The sequence below is a fragment of the Rhodotorula paludigena genome (genome assembly GCF_050403205.1).
Source record: "Rhodotorula paludigena JCM10292 DNA, Rt_paludigena_JCM10292v1_ctg64, whole genome shotgun sequence".
Classification (NCBI taxonomy): Eukaryota; Fungi; Basidiomycota; class Microbotryomycetes; order Sporidiobolales; family Sporidiobolaceae; genus Rhodotorula; species Rhodotorula paludigena.
In genome coordinates this window covers 1-27954 of record NW_027481394.1, presented here as the reverse complement: position 1 = coordinate 27954, position 27954 = coordinate 1, and the positions used below count along the sequence as shown (strand labels likewise).

At 65.3% G+C, this 27954-nt stretch overlaps 10 protein-coding genes across 10 annotated transcripts; 5 read left to right on the top strand and 5 right to left on the bottom strand.

The window, feature by feature from the left end:
* Window positions 1-229: 229 nt before the first annotated feature.
* On the bottom strand, window positions 230-1444 carry JCM10292_005454 (thioredoxin family protein; the record flags this gene model as incomplete). Its single annotated transcript, XM_076652058.1, has 4 exons — window positions 230-375; window positions 439-800; window positions 869-1024; window positions 1095-1444. The coding sequence occupies 4 exons, from the start codon at window positions 1442-1444 to the stop codon at window positions 230-232; spliced, it is 1014 nt and encodes a 337-aa protein (XP_076502371.1).
* Window positions 1445-2224: 780 nt separating this feature from the next.
* JCM10292_005453 (tetratricopeptide repeat protein) lies at window positions 2225-4997 on the top strand (the record flags this gene model as incomplete). Its single annotated transcript, XM_076652057.1, has 2 exons — window positions 2225-2881; window positions 2961-4997. The coding sequence occupies 2 exons, from the start codon at window positions 2225-2227 to the stop codon at window positions 4995-4997; spliced, it is 2694 nt and encodes an 897-aa protein (XP_076502370.1).
* Window positions 4998-5229: 232 nt separating this feature from the next.
* On the top strand, window positions 5230-8431 carry JCM10292_005452 (uncharacterized protein; the record flags this gene model as incomplete). The annotated part of the gene is made up of 3 exons (XM_076652056.1): window positions 5230-5408; window positions 5518-6196; window positions 6251-8431. 3 exons carry the CDS (start codon window positions 5230-5232, stop codon window positions 8429-8431), a joined length of 3039 nt encoding a protein of 1012 aa, XP_076502369.1.
* Window positions 8432-8570: 139 nt separating this feature from the next.
* JCM10292_005451 (dipeptidyl-peptidase 5) lies at window positions 8571-11794 on the bottom strand (the record flags this gene model as incomplete). The annotated part of the gene is made up of 10 exons (XM_076652055.1): window positions 8571-8771; window positions 8831-8885; window positions 8943-8997; window positions 9055-9167; window positions 9228-9364; window positions 9445-9507; window positions 9593-9684; window positions 9756-9788; window positions 9872-11220; window positions 11283-11794. 10 exons carry the CDS (start codon window positions 11792-11794, stop codon window positions 8571-8573), a joined length of 2610 nt encoding a protein of 869 aa, XP_076502368.1.
* Window positions 11795-12473: 679 nt separating this feature from the next.
* JCM10292_005450 (uncharacterized protein) lies at window positions 12474-14248 on the top strand (the record flags this gene model as incomplete). Its single annotated transcript, XM_076652054.1, has 11 exons — window positions 12474-12658; window positions 12722-12826; window positions 12887-12932; window positions 12991-13073; window positions 13133-13258; window positions 13315-13408; window positions 13462-13534; window positions 13599-13781; window positions 13861-13959; window positions 14026-14108; window positions 14171-14248. 11 exons carry the CDS (start codon window positions 12474-12476, stop codon window positions 14246-14248), a joined length of 1155 nt encoding a protein of 384 aa, XP_076502367.1.
* A 934-nt stretch (window positions 14249-15182) lies between these two features.
* Window positions 15183-16939, top strand: JCM10292_005449 (uncharacterized protein; the record flags this gene model as incomplete). Its single annotated transcript, XM_076652053.1, has 11 exons — window positions 15183-15367; window positions 15429-15533; window positions 15596-15641; window positions 15697-15779; window positions 15839-15964; window positions 16016-16109; window positions 16166-16238; window positions 16298-16480; window positions 16552-16650; window positions 16718-16800; window positions 16862-16939. 11 exons carry the CDS (start codon window positions 15183-15185, stop codon window positions 16937-16939), a joined length of 1155 nt encoding a protein of 384 aa, XP_076502366.1.
* Window positions 16940-17186: 247 nt separating this feature from the next.
* Window positions 17187-19730, bottom strand: JCM10292_005448 (F-box protein; the record flags this gene model as incomplete). Its single annotated transcript, XM_076652052.1, has 8 exons — window positions 17187-17237; window positions 17293-18065; window positions 18122-18375; window positions 18534-18765; window positions 18821-18850; window positions 19240-19390; window positions 19451-19518; window positions 19595-19730. The coding sequence occupies 8 exons, from the start codon at window positions 19728-19730 to the stop codon at window positions 17187-17189; spliced, it is 1695 nt and encodes a 564-aa protein (XP_076502365.1).
* A 249-nt stretch (window positions 19731-19979) lies between these two features.
* Window positions 19980-21846, bottom strand: JCM10292_005447 (uncharacterized protein; the record flags this gene model as incomplete). The annotated part of the gene is made up of 7 exons (XM_076652051.1): window positions 19980-20177; window positions 20234-20284; window positions 20341-20589; window positions 20657-21028; window positions 21086-21172; window positions 21230-21334; window positions 21391-21846. The coding sequence occupies 7 exons, from the start codon at window positions 21844-21846 to the stop codon at window positions 19980-19982; spliced, it is 1518 nt and encodes a 505-aa protein (XP_076502364.1).
* Window positions 21847-22119: 273 nt separating this feature from the next.
* On the top strand, window positions 22120-25550 carry JCM10292_005446 (uncharacterized protein; the record flags this gene model as incomplete). Its single annotated transcript, XM_076652050.1, has 5 exons — window positions 22120-23054; window positions 23112-23548; window positions 23606-23879; window positions 23939-24100; window positions 24167-25550. 5 exons carry the CDS (start codon window positions 22120-22122, stop codon window positions 25548-25550), a joined length of 3192 nt encoding a protein of 1063 aa, XP_076502363.1.
* A 328-nt stretch (window positions 25551-25878) lies between these two features.
* On the bottom strand, window positions 25879-27624 carry JCM10292_005445 (uncharacterized protein; the record flags this gene model as incomplete). The annotated part of the gene is made up of 7 exons (XM_076652049.1): window positions 25879-25949; window positions 26036-26198; window positions 26272-26367; window positions 26473-26571; window positions 26663-27276; window positions 27337-27430; window positions 27506-27624. Coding segments are annotated over 7 exons (1256 nt in total), but the record flags the coding sequence as incomplete, so codon positions are not given.
* Between the last annotated feature and the right edge of the window lie 330 nt (window positions 27625-27954).

The window sequence follows — 27954 nt, the reverse complement described above, 5'->3', positions numbered from 1 at the left end:
TCGCAGGCGCACCGCTCACCCCCTTTTTTTTGCACATCCGCCCCCCTCTGCTGCCTTCTGTAACTCTGAACGAGCTGGTCTTCCGTGCCTTTCGTTCGCCGCCGCGCGAGAGCGTGCGAGGTAGCCAAACGCGAGGAAGAACAGACGAGGTCTATCGCACAACAGACTGCGGGCAAAGTACAGCACAAGAGTCTCGGGCCCGCAACACTCGCGCGCCTAGCACGCGGGCTCACTGCCTCGAGCTGAGCCAGTTGGTCGTCAACTTTGTGCTCAGGTCGCCGACGACGTCGTCCATGTACCCTGTCCGGACCGCGATGGCGTACGCGCTTGCGACCACCGCCAAGCCGAGGGACCATCGCAGGGCGTGAACGAAGTCTGCGAGGGCGCGGGCACCGTCAGTCGTGCACTTGGTCACCCGGAAGAGAGGGGCAGCCGCACCGCCGATCGTCATCTCGACCTTCTCGCCGCGGCTCCATTTCGCCCACGTCGCGTCTGCCTTGTGGTCCTTGAGGAGCTCCCACCGCGCATGGTACGTGAGGACTTTGCGGCTCGGGACGTGGTACGCGACGAGGTTGGGCACGCCGAGGATGGTCCACTTGTCGGCGAGGTACACGCGCGAGTACGGCCGCAGGTACAGGGAGCCCGCAGGGTCCTGCACGTGCACTTCCTCTTCGAGGTCCGGGTCGCCTGCGAGGAGGAACGGCTCGAGCGGCGCAGAGGTCGGAGTCGAGCCGGCTGGGGGCACTTCTTCTTCTACGGGCACGTCGTCCGGCGGGGACATGTTGGACCCGTCGTTCCACCTGGGTTGTGCGCTCGTGAGCGTCAGCACGAGAGCGCAGGAGACGCAAAGTAGAGGGGCCAGACGCACTCCATCGCGAGCCAGGGCTTCTGCCGCGTGTTGGCCTCGAACGCCGCCTCGGTCTGGTCGACCGAGACGTAGACGACCTTGCACTGGTGCGGGTGCTTGCGCGCAAACGTCGTCAGGAGGTCGAACGGCTCGCGCGAGCTCCCCCGCCAGGTCGCGCTGCGCCCGCACTCGAGCCCTCGTCAGTACCTCGTCGCCTCGTCGTCGCGAGTCGGGCGAGTGAGCGCACCCGAAGAAGAAGAGGACGAGCTTGGTGTCGCGGAACTCGCGCTCGAGGTCGACGTCCTTGCCAAAGCCGTCGCGGAGGCGGAGGCGGCGGAGGAGCGGGTCCGGGTGCGAGTAGAGGGCTTTGGGCGGGACGTAGGGCATGGTGAGGCCCTGCTTGAGGCTGGATCTGCGGCGCTTGGGCTGTGGACGGGGTGCAGTCGCCGAGGAAGACGCTGCGGTGCCAGACGCCGTTGTTGCTGCTGCTGCTGTTGCGGCCGGGAGGGGCGTGTCGTCGAACGAGACGCTCTTGGGCGAGGGCGAGGTCGGGGCGGGGGCAGACGGGCTCTGCGGCGGCTGCAGCGAGTCGGCCATGGCTCTGCGCGGGTCGCACGACTCAGCACGCGAGTCTCTCGGGCTGACCAAGACCGGCCGACTCGACGGCGCGTCGCCAGCCCGACTCGCCGCGCCGCCTCGGCAACCGCGGAGTGCCGTGTCCCGCTCGCCCTTTTCTCCCCTTCCTTCGGCTTCTCTCTCTCGCACTGCCGCAAAGCTTGCGTGTACCGTTCCAGACTGTGCGATCCCCGAGCACCGCCTGCTGGGCGGACCCCCTGATCGCTCAACTTGTCTCCTCTCCGCCGCAGCCTCCACAAGTCCGTGCAAACCGATGACAGCTCTCGCTGCCTTAGACTCCTGCCCTGCTGCTGCATCCTGGCTGGCCCCGTTCAGCTGTGTTTCGAGCGGGTCTCATCACCAGCTAGCGCGCCCTCTCCGGTTCCGCTTCGAACTGGTCCACCGTTGAGACTGCGACTCGACCAGCCAGCCACCTCTGTCCGTTGCCGCGACCGATCGTGCCGTCTCAGTCTGAGCCTGTACGGGTCTCATCAGCTAGAGCCCCTTTGCGCTAGAGTACGAGGACCTGCCCGCCATCTTCGCTCAGCGGCTCCCAGTCACGCTCCTGCCTTCTGCTCTCCTCTTCGCTTGGCCCATCCTTGTACGACCCGGAACGATCGTTCAACCCAGCCTGCCGCCCAACACAGCGCCTGACGCCGTCCCCGCCTCTCGACGTCCAGCCGGCCCCTTGTCCTGCACAAGCTCGCACATCTGCCGGCCGAGGTGCCCGGTCGCGACCCCAACCACGACCGCAACGCCAGCATGACGGCCACGCCCCCATCTCCCCCGTCCTCCTCCCTCGCCTCCCTCGTCACGGCCCTCTCCGAAGCCGACGCCGCCGCGTCCGCCGCGCTCCTCTTCTCGCCGCACTCGTCGCGCGGCACGGGCGCGACCGGGTCGACCGAGCCCGCGGGGCAAGCAACGCGGTCGCTCGTCGGGTCGGTCGAGGGGCGCGAGAGGGAGAGCGAGCCGAGCGCGAGGGCGGAGGAGGCGAGGGACGAGGTGGGCTCGGTGGTCATGTCGTCGTGGGACCGACTGAGCGCGCATGAGCCGCGCGCCGCGGACGGGACCGGTGGCGAGGCGAGTGTTCAGGAAGGACTGGTTCACTTGCCGACACCGGAGCCGGACGAGCGCCGGCCCGCTGGTCTTGCAGCCCAGCTCGCCTCGCCCATACGTTTGTCCGGCGATGACGACGATCGCATCTCGATCAAGGCGGAGTCGGACGATGGGGCCGCCGAGCGGGCGCTCCTGTCCTCGGCCGTGAACGACGAAGACCCTGCGCCTCTCCTAGGGCACGACGGCCTGACCGATAGCCAGGAAGATGCGCTTCTCGCGCAACCAGTGACGCGCAGTCAGAGCGACTTCTCGCACTGGCTTGAGGAGACGCTTCGGCACGCTCGGGGCGACGGGTCGTCGACGGTGCGCTCCTCACGGTTGCTGCTGAACTCCCCGGTGCGGTTTGAACTGAACCCGCTCCTTGACTCGATCTTGGGCGCAGATTGAGAGTGACGATGCTCTCTCGTCCATCATCGAGGCGACACGGCACGCGCACCTCGGCTGGTCGTCGGGCTTCTCCGCGGACGGTGCAGGCAATGACAGACGCATCAGTAGCGGGACGGGCGCGTTGCTCGACCTCGTCGAGCAGCTCCCAGGCGAAGACATCACGCTTAGTACCGTCCCGCCGCCTGATCAAGCGGCTGTGGAGGACAAGGTGGTGGACGACACGAGCGAGGAAGACGAGCCGGTCGTCAAGCCCTCTCCGTACGTCTGTGTCCTCGGCGCATCTGGATTTGGCCCTGACGAGCCTTCGTCTTTCTTCAGCGCGCTGTCGCCGGCAGCTTCGGCGTCGTCTCGCGGGTGGCAGCTTCTGTCGCTCGCTCTCGCCGTCGCCCTCGCAATTTCCGTTCGCAGACGCGACTTGCCCGTTGCCGTCAACGAGCCGCAGCTCGAGCCTACTCGCTCGCTGCGCTACGTCCCGCTGAATGAGACGACCGTCGTCAGCCACTTTGCCACGCCCATCCCGATCGGCTCGACCTTCTCGCTCCCCTTCTACCTCCTCGCCGCCGCACTCGCCACCGCCGGCTGTGCTTCCATCCCCTTCATCCTGCACCGCCGCACGTCTTCGACGACCGCGGCGATGTGCACTCGCCGCTCTCGCACCGACACGCCCGTCTCTCCGCCTCGCTCGCGAGCGACTTCGCCCCTCCTCGAGCTGCACGGTGATGCGCTCCTCGAAGCTCGGGCGCTCCTGCCGCGTGGGATTGAGCAGTATGCCAAGGGGCAGTTGAGCGAGGCGGCGACTACATTCCGTAACATCTGCGGTCTCGCTTGCGCCCCGCCGGACAAGGCGCTCGCGAGCGAGTGGCTTGGGCGGACGCTGTATCGCCTCGCTCAACGGGACGCGAGCAGGGGCGCATACCTCGTGGAGGCTGCAGAGGCGTTCGAGCGGTCTGTTCGCCTCGACCAGGCACGCGCAACGCCGCGAGCCAGCCTCGGACGGGTCAAGTTCCGCCTCGGCGACTACGAGGGCGCAGTAATCTCGCTCCGTGCGGCGCTCAAACGGGACGAATCGCTCGCCTTTGCGCACGAGTACCTCGCCAAGTCGCTCGCCAAGCTGGTCCCGCGCTCGGCAGACTGTGCCCTGCTCATCGAGGAGCACCTGCAGCGCGCGATCACGCTCGATCCGCACTCCTACACTGCGCTGGCCTTCCTCGGCGAGTTCCTGCATCTATCGGGTGGCAAGCGCACGGCCGAAGCGCGCTCGTGCCTCGAGCGCGCCGTCTCGCTCCGGCACGACTACCCCGCCGCGCATGCCCGCCTCGCCTTCATCGCAAACGAGGAGCTCGACCCCGCGCGCGCGGCAGCGCACTACGCTTACGTCGTCGATACGCGCTATACGGGCCTGCGCGACTCGGACGCCCTCGCCGCGTCGGAGGACGCGTGCGAGGGCACAGCGCCGTTCCTCGCGTGGACGTTCGCGACGGCGCCGTTCTCGCTCGCCCGCCGCGCCGTCCTCGCCCGCGCCGTCGCCGAGCATCCACACGACGATCTCGTCGCGCTCCTCCTCGCGATCGAGTCGGCCGGGCCAGGCGAGTCGGCTGGCCCTGCCGCGGCCGCGCTGCTCGAGCGCGAAGCGGCGCTCGCGCGCCGCGCTGCGCGATACTCGCCACGGGAGGACTTCCTTGCGCACGGCCTGTGGGCGCTCGCACTCGTTGCGCTCGAGAGGACGGACGCGGCGAGGGAGACGTACGAGCGGTTCTGGAGCGCTGCAGGCGGCGCGGCCAAGGCGAGGGCGGACCGGACGGTCGCTTTCCTCGCGATGGCGTTCTTCGAGGTCGCGGGCCGGGTTGAGCAGCGGGGAAGGAAGGGCGCGGAGAAGGCGAGGGGCGAAGGTGTGGGGGCTCTGGAGGAGACGCCGAAGAGGGTGACGAGGGCGAGGGCGGTCAAGGTCGAGGAGCGCGAACCTGCGCCACTCGATACGCCCAAGACACGGACGGTCAGGAGGAGCCCGAGGAACCTCAAGAAGGAGGTGTAGAGGATTGGACTTGACTTTCACGCGGAACGAAACTTGTCACGTGTTTCCCAGTCTTGCTCAGCCCTCGAGTGCCATAGGTCACTATCGTCAAGCAGATTAAAGCTCGCCTGGAGATGCGTCAAAGCGCAGCGAACCGCGCAAGTTGCACGCGGCATGTGAGGCGGTGCACGAGGAGGACGAGGCTCGGTCCTCTGCCACGCTTCTCATCCGCTCGAGTCCAGCCTTGCAGGCTATGAGCGAGCTACTGGGATCTATTGCGCGCCTCGCTACACCTGACCGTCCGCTCAAGTCTCCACGTCGCTCTTCTACCGACGGACTCGGCTCGTCGCCGCACGAGACTCGCGAGGCGTCGCGCTCGACGCGCTGCTCGGTGGACATGGTGCCGGCCGAGGGAGTCTCGAGCGCTGCTGGGTACGTCCAACTCTGCCAAGAGCGCTACGTAGGCCGCCACTGCCCCTCGCGGGTCCATCAGCCAACCTCGTTGAAAGGCGCGTTTCCTGATCCCCAACCGTGCGAGCAGCGACGGCAATGGGGCGACAAGTGCTCCAGCACCACGGCGAGCACCGCTGACACCCTCGTCTACCGCCAATGCGCTCGCCACCCCCTCGACCCCACTTGTCTCCTCATCGTCCCTCTCGCTTGGCAACTCTCCCGGCAGCGATCTCGCCTCTCACCTTGCCAGCCTCTCCCTGGTCGACCCCTCAGACATCTCGCCGAGGCCAACGCACGCCCAGGAGGGGGGGAAGGAGGTCGACTCCCCTTCCGCTGTGCGAGGACCGCCTTTGCCGAGCACAAACGGCCGAGGCGCGAGTCTCTGGCCGCCTTCGTCGAGCGGGACGCCGTTCAAGGCGACTACAGGGGCTGCGTTTTCGGAAAGTGCTGGCGCGACCTCGGCTGCACCCGAAGCACCCGTCCTCGACGAGCTGGCGCTTCTCGGCGTCTCGTCCAGCGTCACCGAGCTCTTGATGGGTATCCAAGAGGTCAACACGCTCCTGTTCGAGATACAGGAGCTGCGCCATGCGACTTCGGCCGCGCCCTCGAACGACCCGCACCGTACTCCGCGACCGCCAAGCAGCGGCTTCGACGCTTCGCCGGAGCATCCGCAGGACAGTAACGACGCGAGCGCCGCTGCCGCGCCCGTCAGCGAGGTGGACGGTGCCCTGATGAGGCTGGAAGACAAGATGGACGAGGTCCGCAAGGTGCGCCGTCCTCCCGCTCATGGCGAGTACAACTCGCTCACAGCCCTTGCGCAGGACTTTGTCGCGGCCGAGGAGCAGGTCAAGCCTCTACTTGAGAAGACGTTCGTCGACGCGCGCGGCGAGCTCGCTTTCATGCGGCGGAAGTGGGACGATGCCGTGCACGAATGGGAGACGGTGCAGAAGGATGCCGAGCTGCTGAACGACGAGCTCAAGGAGGACAAATGGCTCGTCGTGTTCCGCAGCGTTTCCGGCCAGGCGGTCGACATGATGCGCAGCCTCGACAAGGTGCTCACACAGAGCCAGCAATTCATCGCCGACGTCCAGCGCCGTGTCGCCGCAACTGGCCAGCCTACCTCGTCAGGGCTGCCTCGCTCTCCCTCTGCACCCGCCTTCTCCTCCTCTTCGCCGAACCGGGCCCCCTTCGCTGGCGACACGGCACGAGCGCAGCAGCTGCTCTCGGCGCACGGCGAGCTCTATCGCAGCCTGCGCGCAAAGGTCAAGTACTACTCGCCCGCCTGCGAACGCGTGCTCAAAATTCTCGGCAAAGGCATCGCCGATCGCAGCACCAAGAACGGCGAGGTTTTGCGGCGGTACGGCGAGATGAAGGCGCAGTGGAAGGGTCTGCAGGAGCGCATTCAGCTCATCGAGGCCGACATGCACGGCGTCGAGCGGCTACTCAAGCAGGCTGCGGGCACGAACGGGCGACAGGCGGAATTCGGGAGCACGCTCACCCCGCCTCGGGACATCGCCTCGCCCGGACGCCTTCCCCTGCGCCGCTCGCCTAGCGCGCTCGGCCCCCTCAGCTCCGTTTCCGGGCCTTCGTACGACACGCCGACCCGCGGTGGACCGCTGAAACCCTCTTCTTCGTCCCCGACCATCGCGACGCTCGGCACAGTTGCGTCGCCCGACGAATACGGCGGACTGCGCGCCTCGACGTCCCGCCCCACCCCGCCACGCCCTCCGAAGAGCCTCAAGCGCCTCGTGAGCGATTCGCACGCCACGCCTGCTTCGACAGGCTTGACGCCACCTCGCCCGGCCTACATGCTGAGCCATCGACGCAGCGTGTCGGCCCTCTCGTCGAGCATGTCGAGCTCGCTCTCCGCCAGTCACGGTTCAGGGTATCAGCCCCGAAGGCCCGTCTCGCCGGTGTCGAGCGTGACCCGCGAGAGCCGGCCGCGATGGAACCCCTCAGTCAAGCCCGTAGAGGATCGCGATGTGCTTTCGGCTTCGGCATCAAAGCCGCGCTCGGGCCGCACATCCGCGATGGGCTTGGCCCGCCCGTCGTCTCGCCTCTCGGTCTCGTCGAGCATGTCGCGCTCGTACGGTCCGGGCGCGGCGCGTCCCGCTTCGCCGGCATTCTCGGACACCTCGTCCGTCGCGCCGCGCGACCGTCCCGAGACGCCGAGCAAGATCCCGCGCCCTTCGTCTGTCATGCGCAGGCAGAGCGGCGCTTTCGGCTTCGACGACCCCGACATGTCTGCCTCTCTGGCGCGGGCGGTGTCGCCGACGCCGAGTCACAGCCGTCCGCCCATCTCGGGCATGAACCGCTATTCTCTCAGTCGATCATTCGGTCCGCCTCCGCTGTCAGCTTCCCGCTCGAGGGTGCAAGGACCGAAGACCCCGTCACGCCCAATCAGCCCGGCCCTCTCCAATTCGTCCTCTCTCTACTACCGCTCGCAAACGCCAGAGCCGAGTCTCATGGCGCAGGCGCAGCGTCTCGCTTCTGTTCGTGCGCCGCCGTCCGCCTCCCGCCCGCCGCCTGTCCCGCGCGTACCGTCTACGTACCGCCAAGACGGCCAGGCTACGCCGCGCACTTCTAGCACGAACGCCGCTCGGCTCTCGCGCCCGCCCTCTTCCCTCTCGTCGTACCGCCCTTCGCTCGACCGCGCGACGACGCCGGGCGGAGGCGACTCGTCGCACGGCGCGTACATCGCCAATGCGCACGACCCTCTCGACGTCACCATCAGCGGCATTGTCAATTCGCTCCCGCTCTTGCTGCACGTCACGCGCGTCGACGCACCGCTCTCGCGCGTCCAGGCGGGCCAGATCGAGCTGTTCCAGGCAAGGTATGCGCTCGGCCTGCCAGGACAGGTCGGCGCGCCGGCCATGTGTAAACTCGTTGACCGCGTCGGGCCGAGGGCGAAGAAGGGCGAGAAGAAGGTGCTCGTGAGGGTCGGCGGCGGGTGGCAGGACCTCGAGGCGCATTGCTTGTCGCTCCTGGCGAGTGGCGTGTAGCGCTCTCTTCTCCCTCTGTTGTACAGCTCACCGGGCCCCGTTCTCTGTTGTGTACCAACGCCTGTCCATCGACCCCCGCAGTGCAGATCTTCCGCTCAATGAGAACGCCTGTACAGTGCAGAGGGAGAGCTTCATCCGTCTACTCAAACAGGCCGGCGCTGTACTCGACCTGGTAGCCAGGCTTGCGCATTGCCGCGACCGCCTCCTGTGCCCTCGACTGGGGCGGCGGCGGGCGAACAGGCGGCGGAGCGGAAGCGACCTTGTCCTCGGCTGTCCACTCGTCAATCCAGCGGAACACTTCCTCACTCCACTTGAGCGAGTTTTGCGGGCGGAGTACCCACTGCGCGTCGGCATCAAGGTCAGCAAGTTGAGTGGTCGAAAGTGCGGGAGCGGACAAACGTGGTTCTCGGACGGGAAGATAAGCAGTCGGCTGGGCACACCGAGGCGTTGAAGGCTGCAAACGCATGTGTGTCAGAAAGGATCGAGCTGTTCTGAAGTGGTGCAGACGAACGTGTTGAAGACGCTGAGGCCCTCCGACTCGACCAGGCGGTAGTCCTTCGAGCCGTCTGCGGTGGGAAGCGCGGTCAGTCTCATTCGACGCTTTGCGGGCAAAGGGGACGTACGGATGACGAGCTGCGGCGTCTTCCAGTGCTTGATGTGCTGGTGCGGCGACCACTTGGCGTACTTCTCCGGCACCTCCCAGGGCTGTCCGCCGAATTCGCGCGTGGGGAAATATCTGGCAGCCCGAAACGTGCTCAGTAGCAGAACGGCTTGTGGTGAGAAGCGCGACACGCACAGCTCTTCGGTGGCGAACCACGTGTTGGCCGTGTTGAATACGCCGTCGTGGCAGACGAGCGCCTTGAAGCCCATCTGGTCGTTGTGGCCCTGGATCCAGTTGGCCATGAACCCGCCGTACGAGGCGCCGAGAGCAGCCTATGTCCGGAGCGCGGTCGCCGACGTATGAAATCAGTCGCGGTACAGCATTCTCGGCGGAAAGAGGTGGGGCTACGCACCGTCCGCTCTGGGTCAATCTCGGGATAAGCACGCTTGACAAACTCGAGACCGGCGACGAGGTCCTGCATTGTAGGCGCCGGTGAAGTAGCAAAGGGTGAGCGAGAGCCTTGTCTGAACTAGACAAAAGAGCGAGGAATTCGAACGCACCCGGAAGGGCGCGCCGCCCCAGTCCTCCTTGATCTTGTCGCAGAACTCCTGCCCGAACCCAGTACTGCCGGTACGGTTGATGGCAACGGTGACTGGGGCGCGGAACGGGCATGTCAGCTCTTGTCAGCACAAGCAAGCGTTCGACAGAGCTGTCCGAACGTACTGTACCCGTGGCCGGCCCAGGCATTCGGATTCCCTGTACGTTCCCATGGCAAGGCGAGCATCAGCATCTGTTGTCTCTGATGAGATGAGACGACTGAGAGGCTTGCGCGGACGCACACCTCGTCGACCACCCGTCGTTCCACGCGCTTTGCGGCCCACCATGGCACAGGAACGCAAGCGGCCACTTCTTGCCCTTCGCCGCCCCCTCGGACGCGACTCCGTCCTTGCGCGCCAAGCGCGCCTTCTCGGCCTCGGGCGGGAAGCAGATCCAGCCGTGGACGCTCTGGCCCTGGTCGCCGCCGAACCAGAACTCTTCGCCGCGCGAGAGCGACTTGCGCGCGGCGAGGTGCTTCGTGAGCGATGCGAGTGGGGTGAGTTCGACGGTAGGAGAGGGCGAGGGCGATGAGGGAGGCGCGACGGAGAGGAGCGAGAGGCCGTTAGGCGACGTGAGGCTGTTCCAGGTCAAGAGGAGGCTCGTGTCCGAAAGAGGATGCATCGACGTCGTAGAGTGCTCGTTCGTCAGCGCGACAGGCTCGGGCTTCTTGGCGGTCGCGGCCGAAGACGACTTCGGCACGTCGAGCTGGAAGACCTTGACGTGGCCCTGGTCCTCGGTCTGCAGGAACAGCTTGTCGCCGCTGGGCGCCCAGACAATGCTGCCAGGGCTGCGGTCCCACTCTTCCGTCGCGCCCCAGCGCTCACCCGTGGCGACCTCGTAGATCATGACGCGGTGGCGGTCCGCCTCGTAGCCGTCCTCGCGCATCTCGAGCCACGCGGCGCGCTTGCCGTCGGGCGAGAGGACGGGCGACGCGCATGCGCCCTGCGTGCCGAGCGTGATGGCGCGCGGCTCGGCGTCGGCGGGCGAGCGCGGGACGAGGGGCACGAGGTAGACCTGCGTGCGGGTGTGCCACGCCGGGTTGACGTGCGGGTCCTTGGCATGGAAGAGAAGGTGCGTCGCAGAGAAGGAGAAGTCGGAGGAGCCCCCGAAAGGACCAACGGGGCACTCGAGCGGCGTGCCCTTGAGTGGGCTGACGACGTTGGGCTGGCTGCCCTGCGCGCACAGCTCGCCCTGCCGGCGCGGCTCCATGGCCCAGCGCCGAGTCTTGCCGTTCGCTGAAGCCGTCGACGGCTTTTCAACAATTTCGAAGTCCTCGAGCGAAGCATCCGAGTCGGCGTCGATGTGCTCCTGATCGGCCTTCTTTGGCGCATCGAGCTCACGCGTAAGGCGGACGTAGTGAACCTGCTTCTTCTGCCCGGCAGTCGGCGACCACTCGTCCCAGTGCCGCACGAAGAGCGAGTCGTAGACCTTGCCGTCCGAGCCGGCGGCTTTGTCCTCCTGCTCTTGGTCGTGCTGCGGGACGCTCCAGATGTCGCCGTCCGGGTAGACCGTCGCGCTGAAGGCGAGAAGCGCTTCGTCTGCGACGGTGGAAGACGAGCGGGGGACTTGGCGGATCGTCAAGTCGGAGATCCTGCGATGCAAAGACCGTGTGAGAAGCAGCAGCTGGCGCATTCTGTGCGAGACCGGACGCACGAAACCGGAAGCTTGCCAACGAGGTACTCGTCGCCGTTTTCGACGTCCTTGGCCCACACCTCGGTGCCCTCGCCGCCGTCCATACCAGCCCACGCCGCGCGCTTCTTCTTGAACGCCTCGTCGCTCATCGCCCTCGGGTGGTCGATGCGCTCGCCGGCGTCGCCCTGGGCCACAGCCTCGCCATGCGGTACTGCGGGCCGGAGAAAGGCGATGGTCTGGTCGTCGAGCCATGCGGCGTCGGTCATCGCGAGGCTCGAGAGGACCGCACGCGGATCGGTCGTCCTGCTGAAGTCTTCGGCATCGGCCGTGCCCTCATGCTGCGTCGAGGCGAGCTCGACGAGGTAGATGCTCTTCTCGCTGCGGCCCTTGCCTCCTGCAGCGGCAAAGTCGAAGGTGGACGACGGCCAGAGTGCGCGGGTACCGGAGGGGTTGGCGACGGCGGCGGCGGGGCGAGGGAGCGAGAGGATGTCGCGCGGGGTGACAGAGTCCCCTTCAGACAGCGTCGAGCTCATCTCTGCAGTCTCTGGAGGTGCGGAAGAGCGAGAGTCGAGGAGCCGACGTCCGGAGGGTGTGGGGGAGACCGCGTGCTCCGCGACGAGCGTGTCTGGCGAGTCGTGCGCAAGTCGTACGGGGCTCAGCAACTAGTCAGCTGGCTGTATCAGGGCACAGGGAGTCGCAGAAGTCTTGCAGCGGTGCTGGGCGGAGTCGACGAGTTCCTCTTCTCTCGCTCTCGCTCCTTGGCTCAGTCCTCTCCCGTCGGCCTTTCACCTGCTCAACGTCTTTGCACACGACAGGCTGTCTCTGATACCGGTACTCCCTCTGCCAGACGGCGCTATCTTGCGGCCGCGAGGCACCACTTCCTGCGTCTCGGGCGATCACGCCTCCGCAATCGCGTGGATTGCCGAATGCAAGCTAGCCCGCCCATCTGCATGCACCCAGCCTGCTTTGGTCTCCCCTCCCCCGCTCAATCTTTTCCTGGACCCTCGCCCTCGAGCCGCCGTGGGCCGCCGCCAGCGTTGCGGACATGTGATCCCGGCCGAGGTCGAGATAGGGTGCGCACGGGGGTGCATGCTTCGTTCTAGCGCTGGCCCTCTTTTCTCTCTTGCTCTGTCTCTGTCCCGCTTGCCTGCTTGGTCTTCTTCCCCGTCCCTCCATTCCGCACACCCCTCCGCCTCCTTTCATCCCGACAACATGCTCTTTGGCACCGCTCTCGCTGCTGCTCTCGTGGGCTCGGCTGCTGCTGCCCCTTTCGCCGGTCAGCGCACCGTCGTCGACTTCCTTCAGAAGCGCGACACGGCTGTCCAGCCCGACTTCAACATCACCTACTCGAGCCCCGTCAATGAGTCGCTCCCGAGGACCCTCATCATGGCGACCGGGTGAGCAGGTTGCGGGTCTTTCACTTTCATTGCAGCACTGCTGACAGCTTTGCATTGCTGCAGTGGCACCATTGCGGGCGCGTCAGGCTCGGCGACTGACGCGACCAACTACAAGGCTGGCTCAATTGGCGTCGAGGCGCTCGTCGACGCTGTCCCCATCCTTCTGAAGTGAGGCTTCGCCAGACACGACGGCCTTTTAGCACCTAGTTGACTTTTATTGGCGAACAGCATCTCGAATGTTGATGGCATGCAGGTCTCGAACGTCGACTCGGGCGTAAGTCGGGCCATTTCAGCGATTTTTCTGACTGCGGCTGACTCCGCACCGTCTTCAGTCCATCACCGACGACATCGTTATCGAACTCAGCAAGCTCACCAACATGGCGCTCTGCTCGGACAATGCGCCATACGACGCCGTGTACGCAACCTCACCTTTCCAAACGAGACTTGCACTCATAGCTCGTCTCAAATCTGCAGCGTCATCACCCACGGCACCGACACGCTCGAGGAGACGGCGTTCACGATTGATGCCACGCTGACGTGCAACAAGACCGCGGTCGTTGTCGGCGCCATGCGTCCTGCCACTGCCATCTCGGCTGATGGGTGCGTCCTAGGGACGGCGGTCCGAGATGACAAAACTTACGCCTTGTCTCATATAGCCCGTACAACCTCATCGAGGCCGTCCAGACCGCCATCTCGCCCAGCTCGCACGGCCGCGGCGTCCTCATCACCCTCAACGACCGCATCTGCCAGGTTCGCTTGATACGTCAACGCATGCTATGTGCCCGCTTACGCCTCTTTCACAGGCTTACTACTGCGAGAAGACGAACGCCAACGCTCTCGACACCTTCAAGGCGCCGGAGCAAGGCTTTGTCGGAGGTGCGTTCTGTTCTCGCAAGTCTCGCGCCACAGCTCACGTCTGACTCCTTTCGGGGTGGCACAGGCCTCCTCTCGACGGCTCCCTTCTTCTACTACCCGCCCTCGCAGCCGACTTTCAAGCGCGTCTACGACATCGCCAACGTCACCGAGTTCCCCCGCGTCGACATCCTCTACTCGCACCAGGAGGCCGTCTTTGACGGTGTCAACGTCTCGGTCGCGCACGGCGCCAAGGGCTTTATTGGCGCTGGTACGCTTGCAGATTTTTGCCGCGTGCCAACGAGGCCGTCTGCCAGACTGAGGTTCCTGACCTGCGGTTTCTCGCGCAGGCACGGGCGCTGGCGGTATCTCGCCCTTCGCGTCCGACAACCTCGACTACGTGATCGAGCAGGGCATCCCCGTCGTCGCGTCGACCAAGATCAACAACGGTACGTTGCAGCTACTCTCCACTTGAGTGACAGCGTACATGCTCACAGGGCTTAGACGACTTGCAGGTGCCGTCGTCCCTGGCGAGACTCCTGGCCAGTACATCTCTTCGGCCCTCCTCAACCCGGTCAAGTCGCGCCGTCTCTTGCAGGTGCGCCTTTCCGCCTTCCGTCCCACGCCGAGATCTTGTCTGACCTGAAGGCCTCTCTGCAGATTCTCCTCGCCCTCGGCAAGTCTGTCGACGAGATCCGCGAGGCCTTCGAGGAGCCGATGCGCTCGTTCCTCTACTAGATGGACCGCTGCACGGTTGCGGCTCGCTCGTCTCCCCCCTTCCCGCTTCTGAGCCTCCTTCTTTCGCTTCAAAAAGGTCACTCTTCGGATAGAAATGCCGTAGACGGTAGACGAGTCGCTGTGCGCCAGCTGTAGAGGCTGCACGCGTTCTCGGCCGAAATTCACCCTGCTGTCTCTCCCGCTCCGCATGGCGCCAGGTTTCGCCTTCAAATTGCCCCGTTCCTGCGCACAGGCGCAAGTTTCGCGGCGCTCTTGGTTTCGTCCGCCGCGAGTTCTGACTGGGCCGTAGGGTCGCGAAAAATGCCGAGGGTTGTCGTCCTTTGCTCAGTCGCTCGGGCTCGACCCGCTCATCGCCTCACATCCCAGCTTCGAATCCCAGCGTCACGCAATCGGCGAGCTAGCCCCTTTCGACGCGTAGTGAACAAGTACCGCGGCTGCACGAGCGCTGCAGGGCCCGCACGCCCGCTCATCACAGTCATCGGCCTCTTGCTTCTCCCGCCTTGGTTCGCCCGCTCGCCAGTCTTTTGAGCGCGTCAGATACTACTTTGCTGATTGCTGAGTTCTATGGTACGGGCACGACACCCCGCGTGCATCGGGGCTTGCGCGGCGGATCTTCCGCTTCTTCCGCCGCTCGATCGCTCTCCGCAACGCGGTTAGCCGCCCTTATCTCGCATGTTCCTGCCTTGCTGCCGAGCTTCGCTGCGCGCCAAGCCTTGCCCTCACCGTCGATCCCTCGCTGGTTTCGCTGCCCTCGACCAGCGGCATGGGACAGAGACCGCCGGCGCCGGCGGCCAAGCTTCCTGGCGCTGAGCGACTCCGATTCACGAGATACCTAGCGTTCTGTGGCTTCTCTGCTTTCTGTTCCGCACTCTCGCTTGCACCGCTACTTGCGCGTCCACGCTCGTTCCCCCCTCACTCTCATTCCGCTAGCGCCATGCTCTTCGCATCGACCCTTGCGGCCGCCCTCGTGGGCTCGGCTGCTGCTGCTCCCTTCGCCGGGCAGCGCACCGTTGTTGACTTCATCGAGAAGCGCGATACTGCCGCCCAGCCCGAGTTCAATATCACCTACTCGAGTCCCGTGAACGAATCGCTTCCGAGAACGCTCATCATGGCCACCGGGTGGGGCTCTTCACTGCAACGCATGTCACGAGAATTCTAGCTGACGCTCAGTTGACTACAGTGGCACTATTGCTGGCGCCGCCGCCTCGGCAACGGACAGTACAAATTACCGCGCGGGCTCCATTGGCGTCGAGGCGCTCGTCGACGCTGTTCCTGTCCTTCTCAAGTGGGCGAATCACAGTCAGCTGTCCATGTTGGAGGGCTAACTGACCATTGTGGCGGATACAGCATCTCGAACATTGACGGAATGCAAGTATCGAATGTCGGCTCTGGCGTGAGTTGCCGTCCTGCTTGGATTCTCCAGGAGAGACTGACGGTTGCATCGACAGTCTATCACCGACGACATCGTCATCGAGCTCAGCAAGCTCACCAACCTTGCGCTCTGCTCCGAAAATGCGCCCTACGATGCTGTGTCCGTCTGCTCCACCTTGGCAGCCAAGCAAGCGCTGACGTCTCTTTGCCCCTGTATAGCGTCATCACCCACGGCACCGACACACTCGAGGAGACGGCCTTCACCATCGACGCCACGCTGACGTGCAACAAGACCGCGGTTGTTGTTGGCGCCATGCGTCCCGCCACCGCAATCTCCGCCGATGGGTGCGTTGCACAAGATCTGCCGTCAGATCAATGCTGATACTGCTTGCATAGCCCGTACAACCTCATTGAGGCCGTTCAGACCGCCATTTCGCCCTCGTCGCAGGGCCGCGGCGTCCTCATCACGCTCAACGACCGCATTTGCCAGGTCCGACTTGCTCCAAGTTGCTCAGGGCAGAATGGGCACTGACATTTCTTGTACAGGCTTACTACTGCCAGAAGACGCACGCAAACTACCTCGACACTTTCAAGGCCCCGGAACAGGGCTTCGTCGGCGGTAGGTATCTTCCCCGACTTGCTCTTCGTGCGCGCACTGAGAAATTTGCATTGGCACAGGCCTTCTCTCGACCGCTCCCTTCTACTACTACCCGCCCTCGCAGCCTACCTTCAAGCGCGTCTACGACATCTCCGCCGTCACTGCCTTCCCCCGCGTCGACATCCTCTACTCGCACCAGGAGGCCGTCTTCGACGGCGTCAACGTGTCGGTGGCGAACGGTGCGAAGGGCTTCATCGGTGCTGGTGCGTCCAACATGGCCGTCTCGCCTCTCCCGCACTTTGACCTTCCTAACCTGCGTTGACTGCGCTCGCAGGCACCGGTGCTGGCGGCCTTTCGCCCTGGTCGTCGGACAACCTCGGCTACCTGGTCGAGCAGGGCATTCCCATCGTCTCGTCGACCAAGATCAACAATGGTGCGTCGGCTCTGTTTGCTGCTGACGCGGTCCAGCGCTGATCGCTCGGTACATTGCGCGCGCACAGGCGCCTCGATCCCCGGCGCGAGCGGCACTGGCTACATCCGCTCGGCGCTCCTCAACCCGGTCAAGTCTCGCCGACTCCTGCAGGTGCGTCCGCAATCGTCAGATGTGCATGATGCAGAGCCTGACTCGCTTGCCGCTCCCACAGATCCTCCTTGCGCTCGGCAAGTCAAACGACGAGATCCGCGAGGCGTTCGAGGAGCCGATGCGCTCATTCCTTTACTAGGCGGCCGCAGCCTGGTTCTTCCGCCATTGTTTTCGGTCCTTTCTCCCTGTTCCTGGCCTATCACATCTCTTCTTCCTGTCAAGACTTTCCAGTTGCTGTGCGCCGAGTTGTCGGCTGCACGCGCCCTGCCTAAATGAAACAGAAATCCCCGCGTCTGTTGGTCCACGTGGCTCGCCAGCCAGGTAGCTTGATTCAGGGGCACAGGCTTGTAGTTACACCGGAAAGCAGGCAGGCAGGAGAAGACTCTTCACGGGCGGATGCTGATTGACTCGACGTTGTGTCCATCGAACCTTGATGTCTGTTCGGGCGATGCGCTTGAGCTTCGCAGAGCAAAGAGGTAGTCTCAAGCGTACCACCGTGGACCATGTTTGTTGCGCGTGAATCTCCAGGTCCCAGTCGCGAGTCCACTCCTCGATGTCAAATACAGGGCCGAGAGCTTCGAGGTCGGCGCTCGTCGTCGTTGCTTCGCTCAGATCGGCTTCCTCCAGCATGCTGCGCACCACGCGACGGAACTCCTTGCACGCCGGCTGACACGTCGAAATGACCGCATCGTCGTGTTCGTGACGCAGGTGTGTAAGGATGTGCGGGTAATGGAACATGACGCCGCACGCCTTGCAGAGGAAGAGAGCAGTCACGCGGTTGAAGATGTTGAAGAGGGTAGCGCGCGGAAGCGCAGCGTGCAGCGGCGGGATCGCATTAGACGGGTAGTGGTGGTGCGGCAGGAATTCGGCGGCGATAGCCTTCTTGACGCTGTCCGGCAGATCGACGCCGTCCGTCGACAGGTTACGCGCAACCTGGCTGAAGAGCTCGATCTCGGTCCGTCGAATCGTGCGGATCACCTCCTCGACGACGGTCGCGAGGATCGGCGACCACCTCGACTGCGTCGCAGGCGTCTCGCGCAGAGCCCGGCCCCACAGCGGTCGCACTGTCGGAAAGTAGCAGAACGAGCTGAAGGTTGGTACAAGTCGATGGTCGGAATTCGAAAGCGCTTTGAGCACTTCGTCGTACAGCGGTTTGATCGGAGCCTGAATCTCCGCCGTCTCGCGATTGCGCGTCTCCTCAGCGTCGCGCTCCTGCTGCACCTTGTCAGCTTCGGTGAAGAGCCAGTGCTTGACGTCGTCCCACTCTGGCGACGTGCAATGTGAGTAATGGACGCAGACAGAGCAGCGAAGAAAGACTGACCGCTGTCCTGGAGCGGCGTGCCCAGGCTAAAGAACATGGCAAGTGCGGCCTGGCGCTCGAGCATCTCGAAATGAGTGGCATCCTGTCGGAAGACGGGCGAGGGAAGGTCCCCGTCGTAAAGAACATGGAACCAATCCGGCTGCCCGCCCGATCGAAGCAGACCCTCCTCATCCTCCGAGTCGAGGTCGGCCATGATCTCTTCGAGCGTTAGGTCAGGCCATTCGTACCACTGTTCAGACACGACCCGGTCGCACCTGTACGCGCAAGCTAATCAGCAGTGCGAACGAATTCTGGAGCATGTCAATTCCGCACGTGTGCGTATCGTGGCCGATGGACCGGAGTCTGTCCTTCACGCTATACACAGTAAGTCAGTTGCTGGGCCTACAAAGCGGATTCTATGGCTAGAACGTACTCGCGCAGCCTCGCCTCCCTCTTACGCTCAGCTTCTGCTTCGAAACGTCGTTTCAGGACCTTCTCGTGAGCAAGGATGGCTTCGTCGTCGCGCCGCTCGGCGTATAAGGGCGGTATCAGCTGGGAAGACGCCGTGACAGCGCCGCTTAGGTCGGTATCCTTGGGCCAAGTGGAGCCGAGCATAGTACTGACGCTCTTGTCCATCTTCAGCACAGCCGGAAGGAAGAAGAACGCTGCAGCGCGTCGACGAGTCAGAAGCGTCGAAGCTTCGTAACCCAGAGGACGTACCGTGCTCGCTGTACCGCCGGTGAGCATCGGCTGCTCAACGGGAAAAGGTCAGACTTCCGCTCTGCGTCTGGTCATCGACAAGACCGCTTACTGCGAGTTCGCCTGCAAAAGTCAAACGTAGCCTGATGCAAGCTCGGGTGCTCCCTGCGAACTGAGTCGGCCGTCTGGATGCTGCAGAATCCGCGGGTGAGCACTGCGACGGGGACAAACGAGCGGAATCACGCCACTTCTCGACGAGGCATTTGAGACAGCACCTGACGCGGAGATCGAGGTTCTTGCGGGTGAAGGAACGCGGATAGATGCCGCAGACCTAGAGAGAAGTGCATCTCAGCACCGAAGGCAAGAGGGCGGGCGCAGCGAAGAACCGCAAGGTACCTGGCAGTTCCTCCCCTCGACAAGGTGTGCATACCTCGGCTCACTCAAGTTGCCTGCAGAAAGATCAGGCCACCCGACGTGCTTGCGTGCGGCGACCCACACGCGCTCGGCGCCCTTGTGGAAGAGCGTGCGGCGGAACGACGTGCAGGTGCGCGAGAGCTCGAGGAGCGTGCCGGGCGAGGACAGCGCGCAGATCTGGATGTCAGAGATGGTTAGTACGGCTGTACGGTCGTCCGATCAGGGAGTGAGACGCACGTGGAGGAAGACCTCGAGCGGGAGCGTCGAGATGCGGTCGAGCGCGCGAGGGCGCTTGTGCAACGCATCTGCAAGTCCAGGAGCAGTCAGTGGGCCCATGAGCGACGACATCAGGCCCGCCAATCGCGCTGGAGGCGCTCTCACCGTTGTCGACCTCCTCGTCAGCCCTTGCCGACTCGGCTCCAAACTCTGCCGCCTGGACGCGCGCGCGCGGGCTGGCAGGGTGGTAGAGCTTGGTGAAGATCGGAGCAAGCTTTGGACGACCAGCAGGAGCCGCCATGCTGCTGTGGTACCAGTGAGTGGAAGCGAGTTGGGCGCGGAGGCGGTGTTGCCGACGCCGCGCGAGCAGGGTCCGTGCGCGCGTTGGCGGCAGCGACGAAGCGAAGCACAAAAACATCTAGACTGCGCGGAACCGAGTCACTCAGCAGGCCCTCTGGTGCGCGCAATCGCGCAAACGAGCCAGAACAAGCAGCTTGCGAAGGCCCAGTCCCTCTCGATGCGCATCGCCGCCCGGCTCCTGCACCTCGAATTACAGCGGCAGCTTGAAGCACTCTGCTCCGAGCCCTTGCGCGCCAAACTCTGCCGCCGACCTGAGCAGGCGGACCTTGTGCGCAAAGGCCTGCTCGCTCCGCAGCTCGAACAGCGTGCACAGGTTGAAGAGCAGCGTCTCGTCGTTGTAGGCGAGCGCGGGGCGAGACGAGAAGAGATTGCTGAGGTGCATGATGGCCTGCACGAGGCGGGTTGTCAGTGCCTGCAGCCAACCGTGGGAGGGACGGGACGCACCTCGTCCAGCTTGGCCGAGTACAGCAGCACGACGGCGAGATTGTTGTGTGCCTGCGAGTCAGGCCTCATCAGCAGCAGGTCCACTGCGCGCAGTGCGATTCGCGTACTTCTGCGTCGTCGGGCTCTTCCTCCGTCAATCTCCTCAGTTCCGCCTCTGCCTCGGACCAGTCCGCTCTTGCAACGAGATCCAGCACCCTCGTCTTCCTCCTCTGCCGATCCGGCACCTCGGGCGCTTCGAGTGCAGCAGAAAGGCCGCCGAGGTCGCCCGTCGTAAAGTAAATGCGCGAGAGGGCAGTGCGGAATGAGGGCGAGGCGGCAGCGAGCGGGGCGAGGAGCGACGTAGCCGAGGTGGTGGCCTGCACACCGTTCGCCATCAGCTATGAACGCCATAGAGTGAGACACAGACGTTGAGTAGGAGCGCACCTTGAGCTCCTGCAGCAGCGCCGTGACGAGCCCTGCCACCCTCTCTACCCGAATACGCCACTCCCCCTCCTTGTCGGCCTCGCCCCTCTTCTTCGCTTCCCACACCTCCTCCTTCGACGTCCGCAGCAGCGCCGAAAGCCTCTCGATTGCCGCCCGCCGGTCGCCCGCTATCCCCGGGAGCGAGGCGAAGAGGACGTGCAGCTCGTACGGCACGGCGGGGTGGAAGCGGGGCGTGTCGGCCGCGGGTACTTCTTCTGGCGGAATGATGAGGCAGGAAGAACGCGGGAGGAGGGACGCGACGCGCTGGAGCTCATAGGACAGGGGTTCGAACAGGCGCAGGCGGAAGAGGGCGTGGAACCGGAGGAGCCAGTGCTGTGAAAGATGAACAGGTCAGACTGTGCAGCCCTTGACAACAGCAGCACAACAGACCGAGAGGATGTAGCTCGTTTGTTCGGGCGGAGCTTGGGTGACAGCGTCGTACGCGTATCGTGCGACTCCTCGCCAGTTGTACGAGGTCTGCTCGTTCGGAGTCAGCCAGGAACCCTAACGAATTCCAAAGCTCCGCGCACGCACGATAAGCTCTTCCAGAGTCCTTCCGCGCCAGTCGCCCGACAGATCGCGCAGCGGTCGCTGTTCTGGCGTAATGTGTCGCTCGAGAAGCGCAGAAACGGGATCCGCCTAGAACGAGCGATGTCAGCCGCGATCTCGCTGCTCGAATGGGCCAATGAGCGCACTTGTGGCAGGCGGACGAAGAGCTCCTTTGCTGTCAATCCCGCGACGAAGAACTCGCTCTCGGCAGGAGCGTCGAGCCCCACCGGCGGCGAAGGTCCCGGGACTATGACGGTCGGCGGGCTGGCGATGTCGGGGGCAGGTCGAGACTGAGGTGGAGGGCGCTGCACGAACGCTGCCTCGTTCTGCAGCTGCACGAGCGACTCGGAGAGCGAAAGACGACGAGCATGGGGAGGAAGCGGCGGGAGGGCGGGCGAGAAGCTGCTGCTTGCGGTAGGAGGCAGCGGCGCAAGAGCTGGACCCCTCACGGTGTCCTGCGTGGGCGCCTCAGGCCCTGTGCCGCGCCCTGCGAGAGGAGGTGCGGGCAGTGTGGGGGAACGAACAGCGGGACCAGATGGTGCAGGGCGGGCTGGGGGAGGCTGGCCCGGCTCTCCAGGCGTGCCGACAGCGCTCTGGTGCATGCCTGTCTGGCCCGGGAGCAAGCTGGACGCGGATGAAGCGGACAAACCCGCGTCTCTGCAGGTTGACTTCCTCGCATCTACGCTGTCGCGCTCGCTGTAGCCCCTGCTGGACCAGCAGCGGCTCGCACCGCCTAGATTGAGCTTCAGCTCGCCGCTGCACGCGCGCATCTTCTCCCTCCGGCCCTCTGTCACCTTCTCGCCTCGCCTTCCACTTCTCATCTCTCCGACGCGTTACCGGCCCTCCTGCGGCCAGGTGCGCCGCTGCACGCACGTATGGGCAACTTGCACGGACCCAAGGGCCCATACGATAAAAGGACAAGGCCGTCGCCGCTGAGAGCCGGCATTCCCTTCTCCGTCCCCGCCGCGAACGGCCAGAGCGAGAGCGACCGCTCTCCGCTCTCATACGGCAATGCTGGGTATCAGCCGTCGGCTGTCGCTTCGAGCAGCTTCCACGGCGGAGGAGGGGCAGGCGGGAGCGCATACGGCCAGGGCAGCAGCGGCGGACACCAGCTCAAGAAGCGCGACCGCGACGGCGGGCCGCGCTACGGCCCGCGTTCGGCCTTCCAGCAGCAGTATGGACCAGGCGGCGACGGCTTCAACAATGGAACGCAAAAGTCGGTGCTTGGCTTCCTCGACGACCACGACTACTCGTACCAGCACCCGCCTGCGCCCGGGCAGAACCCCTTCAAGGCCGACGCGCTCAAGTGCGCCCGCAAGGGCAAGCAGCGCGCGCCGCACTCGCCGACGCGCACCTCGCCGCACCGGCTGCCGATTGACGCGCTCGACCTCACCGAGTCGCCCACCAAGGCGGGCGAGCGCGAGCGCAAGGCTGCCTTTGAGGCCGGTACCGCCAAGCAGCAGACCCTTGCCGCATCTACCGAGCTGGAAGTACAGAGGTTGGCTGGCATCAAGGCCGCGCGGCGCGAAGGCGCGGCGGCGGCGGCCAAAAAGTCGGCGTCGAAGCCGTCTTCGAGCAAGCAGACCCTCTTCGACAAGCTTGCCGACACGGACAACGACGGCCGGAGTAAGTCGCGCAGCAAGAAGGACAAAGGCGTCGCGTCGCCACCCCTGAAGGCGAAGAAGCAGGACAAGGGCGACGACAAGGCACGCGATAAGCGGTCTAGCTCGAAGGTCAAGGGCAAGGACACGGCCTCGTTCAAGGCGCCGCGCCGCCGGGTCGAGTACGAGTCGGACATTGACAACAGCAGGTGTGTTCCTTCGTCGGCTCGCTCACGTGGAGAAACCCGCTCACGCTTCACCTGCAGCTCGTCCAGCGACGGAGATTTGCTGCAGCTACGCAGCCCCGCGAAGCCCTCGTCCTCCGCTCCTGCCCGCATGGGCAAGCTCGGCACCTTTCGCGGCGGCTTCGACGACGAAGAACCGTCCTCGTCCGCCCGTGCCTCGACGTCGCAGTCGAAGCGCAAGAAGAGCAAGAAGGTCATACCGCCGTCTTCCGACGTCGAGGACGACGAGCCGGCGGAGCAGATGCCCACGCTCGCCGAGATGATGGCGCTCGACGCCGAGGAGGAGGACGACACGGCGAGGCAGCGCAGGCGGGAGAAGGGCAAGGGCCGTGCCGTCGAGGCAGAAGAGGAAGACGACGACGATGATGCCTTTCTCAATGAAAAAAGACTGCTCGCGGAGGAGCGGGCCGAGAGATTGCGCGACGAGGAGTCGCCAGACCCGCTACTCGATGACCGAGGTGCGCTGCTCAGCTTCCTCTCGCCGGGCCTCTGACCAATTTCTCGCTTCTATGCAGATGTTTCCATCGATCCCGACACGCTTTGCCCCTTCTGCGATGCGCCTCTTCCCGACAAGCCCTCGCGCGAACTTCTCGCTCTCAAGCAGTCGCTCCTCCGACAGCCGCACGACAATCGCCCGACGCTCAAGAATGCAAGAGCAGTGCGATTCGTCGACCAGCACGTTGTGCGCACGAGCGCGTTCTGCAAGCGTCATACCGAAGAGAGGACCATCATTCCCGAAGGCATCAAGCGTGGGTGGCCGAGGACGATCGCATGGGACCAGCTGCCAAAGTACGGTCTCTCCTTTGATTGCACCGTCTTCCCACCACTGACAGTTGCGCCTCGTGCAGACGCATCGACCGCCAGATCGCGCCGCACCTTACCAAGATCATCTTTGGTCAGCAAAAGAGCTCGTTCTTCGAGCGCGCCAAGGCCAAGTGGGAGGAGCTCCGCGGGCGGCGTGGCAATGTCATCGACGAATGGGGCGACTTTGACATCGAGGAGCCGGGCTAGTGCGTGCTCGTCCCACGTCTGCTGCCGCATGAGCACCTCCTCTGACGCGCTTCCTCACACCGTAGCTACGGTCCTCGCGGCCTCGAGATCATCCAATCGACGCTGCACGAGCTCTTCACGCGCACGCAGCCGATCCTCACCGCTCCGCGCGTCGCGCCCCTCTCGGTCGACTGGTACCTCCGCCGCGTCCTCTCGCCCGAATGCGCCGTCGAGCTGCTCCGCCACGACCTCGCGCGCAACAGTGGCGACGGCGGCGGCGGCGCGAGTGGCGACCGCGCCGAGGCGGAGCAGCTGCGCGCCGAGAGCCGCGCGTACGGTCGCGCCATGTTCCCCGTCGAGGACGACGAGGTGCTGCGCGTCGTCAAGGCCGAGGAGCAGGACGAGGAGCGCCGTGTCGAGGAGCGCTTGAAGCGCATCGAGGAGCGCGGGCGCGAGCTCGAGCACGCCGACGACGAGGGCGCGCCGCCGAAGAAGCGCAGGAAGGAGCGGGACCGCGAGGATGATCCGCCAGCAGCGGCACCGACCAAGTCGGGCGCAGGGCGGCGCAAGCCCAAGGCGCTTATGGGCGCGCCTGCCTCGTCGGCTGCCTCGAATGCGCCCGCTGCCAAGCCGCACTCGAGCGGGTCCTTTTCGTCCACGTCGGCCTCATCAGCCGCCTCGGCGGGACGCGCGAGCGACAAGCCCTCGACGGCGAGCCGGTCGTCCAAGGCGACGACATCGACGACGCTGACCGTGCCGGATGCGGGCCCTGCGTCCGCCGCTTCAGACTCGGACTCGGACGCCGTCGTCTTTCCCCGTCCGGCAAAGTTGACGCACAGAGCGAGCGACAAGGCGCGACAGTCGACGTTCGGCGACGCGCCGCGCCTCGCCGACTCGACGGACGGGCCTCGCCGCGTGCAAGCTTCGACCAGCATGGTGCTCTCGGACGACGACAACGACGACGACGGGGCCTCGTCTTCTGGCGCTGAGGTCACCGTCATCACATCCTCTCCGCAACGCCAGCGTGGTCGGGCCAGGCGCGCGGCGTCCTCGTCGCCGCCACACCCCTCCACCACGCAGCGACCGTCGCCGCGGGAGAAGGACCAGAAGTCCCGCGACCCGATGGGCTCCCCTCGCGCGAGCAAGAAGCGGCCCCCAGCGGCCTCGTCGCGCCTCGATGCGACCAAGAGTGCCGCCATCGTGCCGAAGAAGCCCCGGCTCGCGACCGCGTCGGACGACGACGACGACGACGACGACGAGGCGTTCCTCGCCGAGGTGCCGTCGGTCGGGTTCGCGGACCGGAGCCGCGCCAAGCGGGCGCGCGACGAGGCTGAGCGGAAGAAGCGCGCGAAGGAGGCGCTGAGCAAGGCGGGGAAGAAGGCGGCGAGGGAGAGGGGGCTCGGACGAGGGGCCGGGAAGAAGAAGGGAGCGAGGAGCGAGGACGAGTCGTCGTCGAGCGAGTCGGACTAGCGGGGCGAACGGGCGGAGCGGGGGTCCTTCTCTTGGTCGTTTGCGCGTCGAGGTGCTGGTTTCCCGTCCCCAACCTGCAGGACTCGCTGCGCCGTTCCCTTGTTGCCATCATACGCATAGCTGCTTTCTCTCCTGCACCCTCGTATGCGAAAAGTGGTGAATTGCGTGTGAGCGCTGCCCGTACGCCAGCGAGGGGGCTGCAGACTGCGTTCGGCCCCTCGCCCTCGAAGAGCCCGGAACGAGACCAAAGGCACGGCACATAGGCGAGTGATCCGTACATCCCCTCGAGCCCTCCTTTCCCCTCTGCAAAGTCACGTCGACCCAGTTTTTACTCGACGCCCTCCTCCTGCATCATCGAGATGATCTCGTGCGCCTCGGACAGGAGCGCACACAAGATGGCTGTGCAAACGCACCATTCCTGACAGTCAGCAAGCGAACGCTCCCAGGTTCTTCTGCAGACGCGAAGGGGAAAAGCGTCGACGCACCCTGCCCCTCGGGCACGCTCCCGTCGCGGCCCTCGAACTTGCCGTCCTTGCGGAGCGAGTCGATCTGGTACAGCGCGAGCTGGAACGGGTACAGGTCGCGCGCGGTAAAGGGCCCGCCCTGCTTGGCCACCTCGAGCAGACATCGCTTGATCGTGTTGAGTTTCTGCACCGACGCCGGATCTCGTGAGCCGAGGGTGGACAGGAAAAGAGAGAGAGAGAGAGGGTGAGAGACGCACGTTGGCGATGGGCATGAGCTCCTCCGAGACGGGCTCGGACGAGGCCATGAGGCGGTAGCACAGGCCGTAACATCGCCGCAGAAGGTACAGGAGGACCTGCAGAGTAGACCGCGTCAGCACAGCGCGAGCAACGATCAGCCATGGACGCGCGGAACCGCAAGCGGCGAAGCAGACTGCGCGAGAATGGAAACGAAGGCTCACGAGCTGCCCCTCGGGAACGTTGCCGTCGGCGTCGCGGAACTTGCCGTCGACGCGGAGCGCGTCGACCCGCGCGAGCTCGTTCTGGTAGTTGTACAGGTCCTGCAGGCCGCCGCCCAACTCGCGTCAGTTGAGCCCGCCCCCTCTGTCGACGGGGAGCGCAGGGGAGAGCGAGCGAAAAAGAGACACGCACCGTCTCCCTCAGGGTCCAGCGGTGCGTGAGCACGAGGCGCTCGAGCTGGGCGCGGATCTCGCTCAGGCGGTCATAGATGGCCTGGAGCGGTCCGCGCGCAACCTCGTCCTCTCCCTCGCGCGCCTTGATGTCTTCGCAAATGTCGAAATTGTCCTGGAGCAGGCCGGCGAGGAGCTCCTGCCCCTTTGCGGGCACGACCGTGTCGCCCCCCGTGCCCTCGTCGGTCGGCGGGCGCTCGACGACAAATTTCCCGTCGACGCGCTTGTCCTCGATCTGGCGGAGCTCGGCGAGGATCCCGGCGACGTCGGTGGCCGAGGGTCGCGGGCGCGCGGCGATGCCGGCGAGCGTGCGGCGGAGCGTGATGAGGCGCTGGTGGAGCGGGAAGAGCTCGACGGCGAGGCTCGAGAGCGACGACGCGAGCTTGTGCACGAGCCGGTCGCACGCGTCCCACTTGGCGAGCAGCAGCGCCGTCATGGCCTCGTCGCGCCGGCGCTCGGCCGGCTCGCGCGGGTCGTCGGCCGCCGGGCGGCCCTCCTCGATGATGGTCTTGAGCTCGGCGAGGCGGTGCTGGTACGGCTTGAGGTCGGCCTCGGTGTAGATGCCGCTCTCGTTGACTGGCGAGGGGCGCTCCGAGTCAGCCGGGAACGCGCAGGAGAGGAGGAGCGGGAACGTACGGTGGGTGAGCAGGCGCTTCATTGTGCCCAACTGGCAGAAGGTCGCCGGGCTCTCGCGCGACTTGCCGATGCGGAGGAAGAAGAGCGAGAGGAGCTGCGGGCCATACCCGACGCCATCAGCTCGTCGTGTTGGAAGATACCACACCCGTTCTCGACGAGAGGTACGCACCTGGAAGACGTCGTTGAGGATCGTGTCGACGCGGTTCTCCTCGATCTCGACCTGGTCTTTTGCGCCGTCCTCGCTCGTCGACGCCTTGGGCCTCGCGCGGATCTCGTTCAGGCGGGTGACTGGGACGTCGGCAGCGGTGCGACGGGAATAGTCAGCCCTCGGCACGGGGGCAAGGAAGGGGGGGGGGGGGGGGCGGGGGCGGGGCCCCCCCTGCCCCAGGGGGCGGTTTTTACCGGGCGGGCAAAACTTTGGGGGGTTTGAAGGGGGGGGGGGCTTTTTTGGGGGGGGGGGGGGGGTGGGGGGGGGGGGGGGGCGGGGGGGGGGGGGGGGCCGCCCCCGGGGGGGGGGGGGGGGGGGGGGGGGGACGAGGGTGCGGGGGTTGCGAGGAGCTGCCTGAACGCGTCCTGGTCCATCTCTGCGCTCGCCTGGCTCTGGTCCCGGCGCTGCTC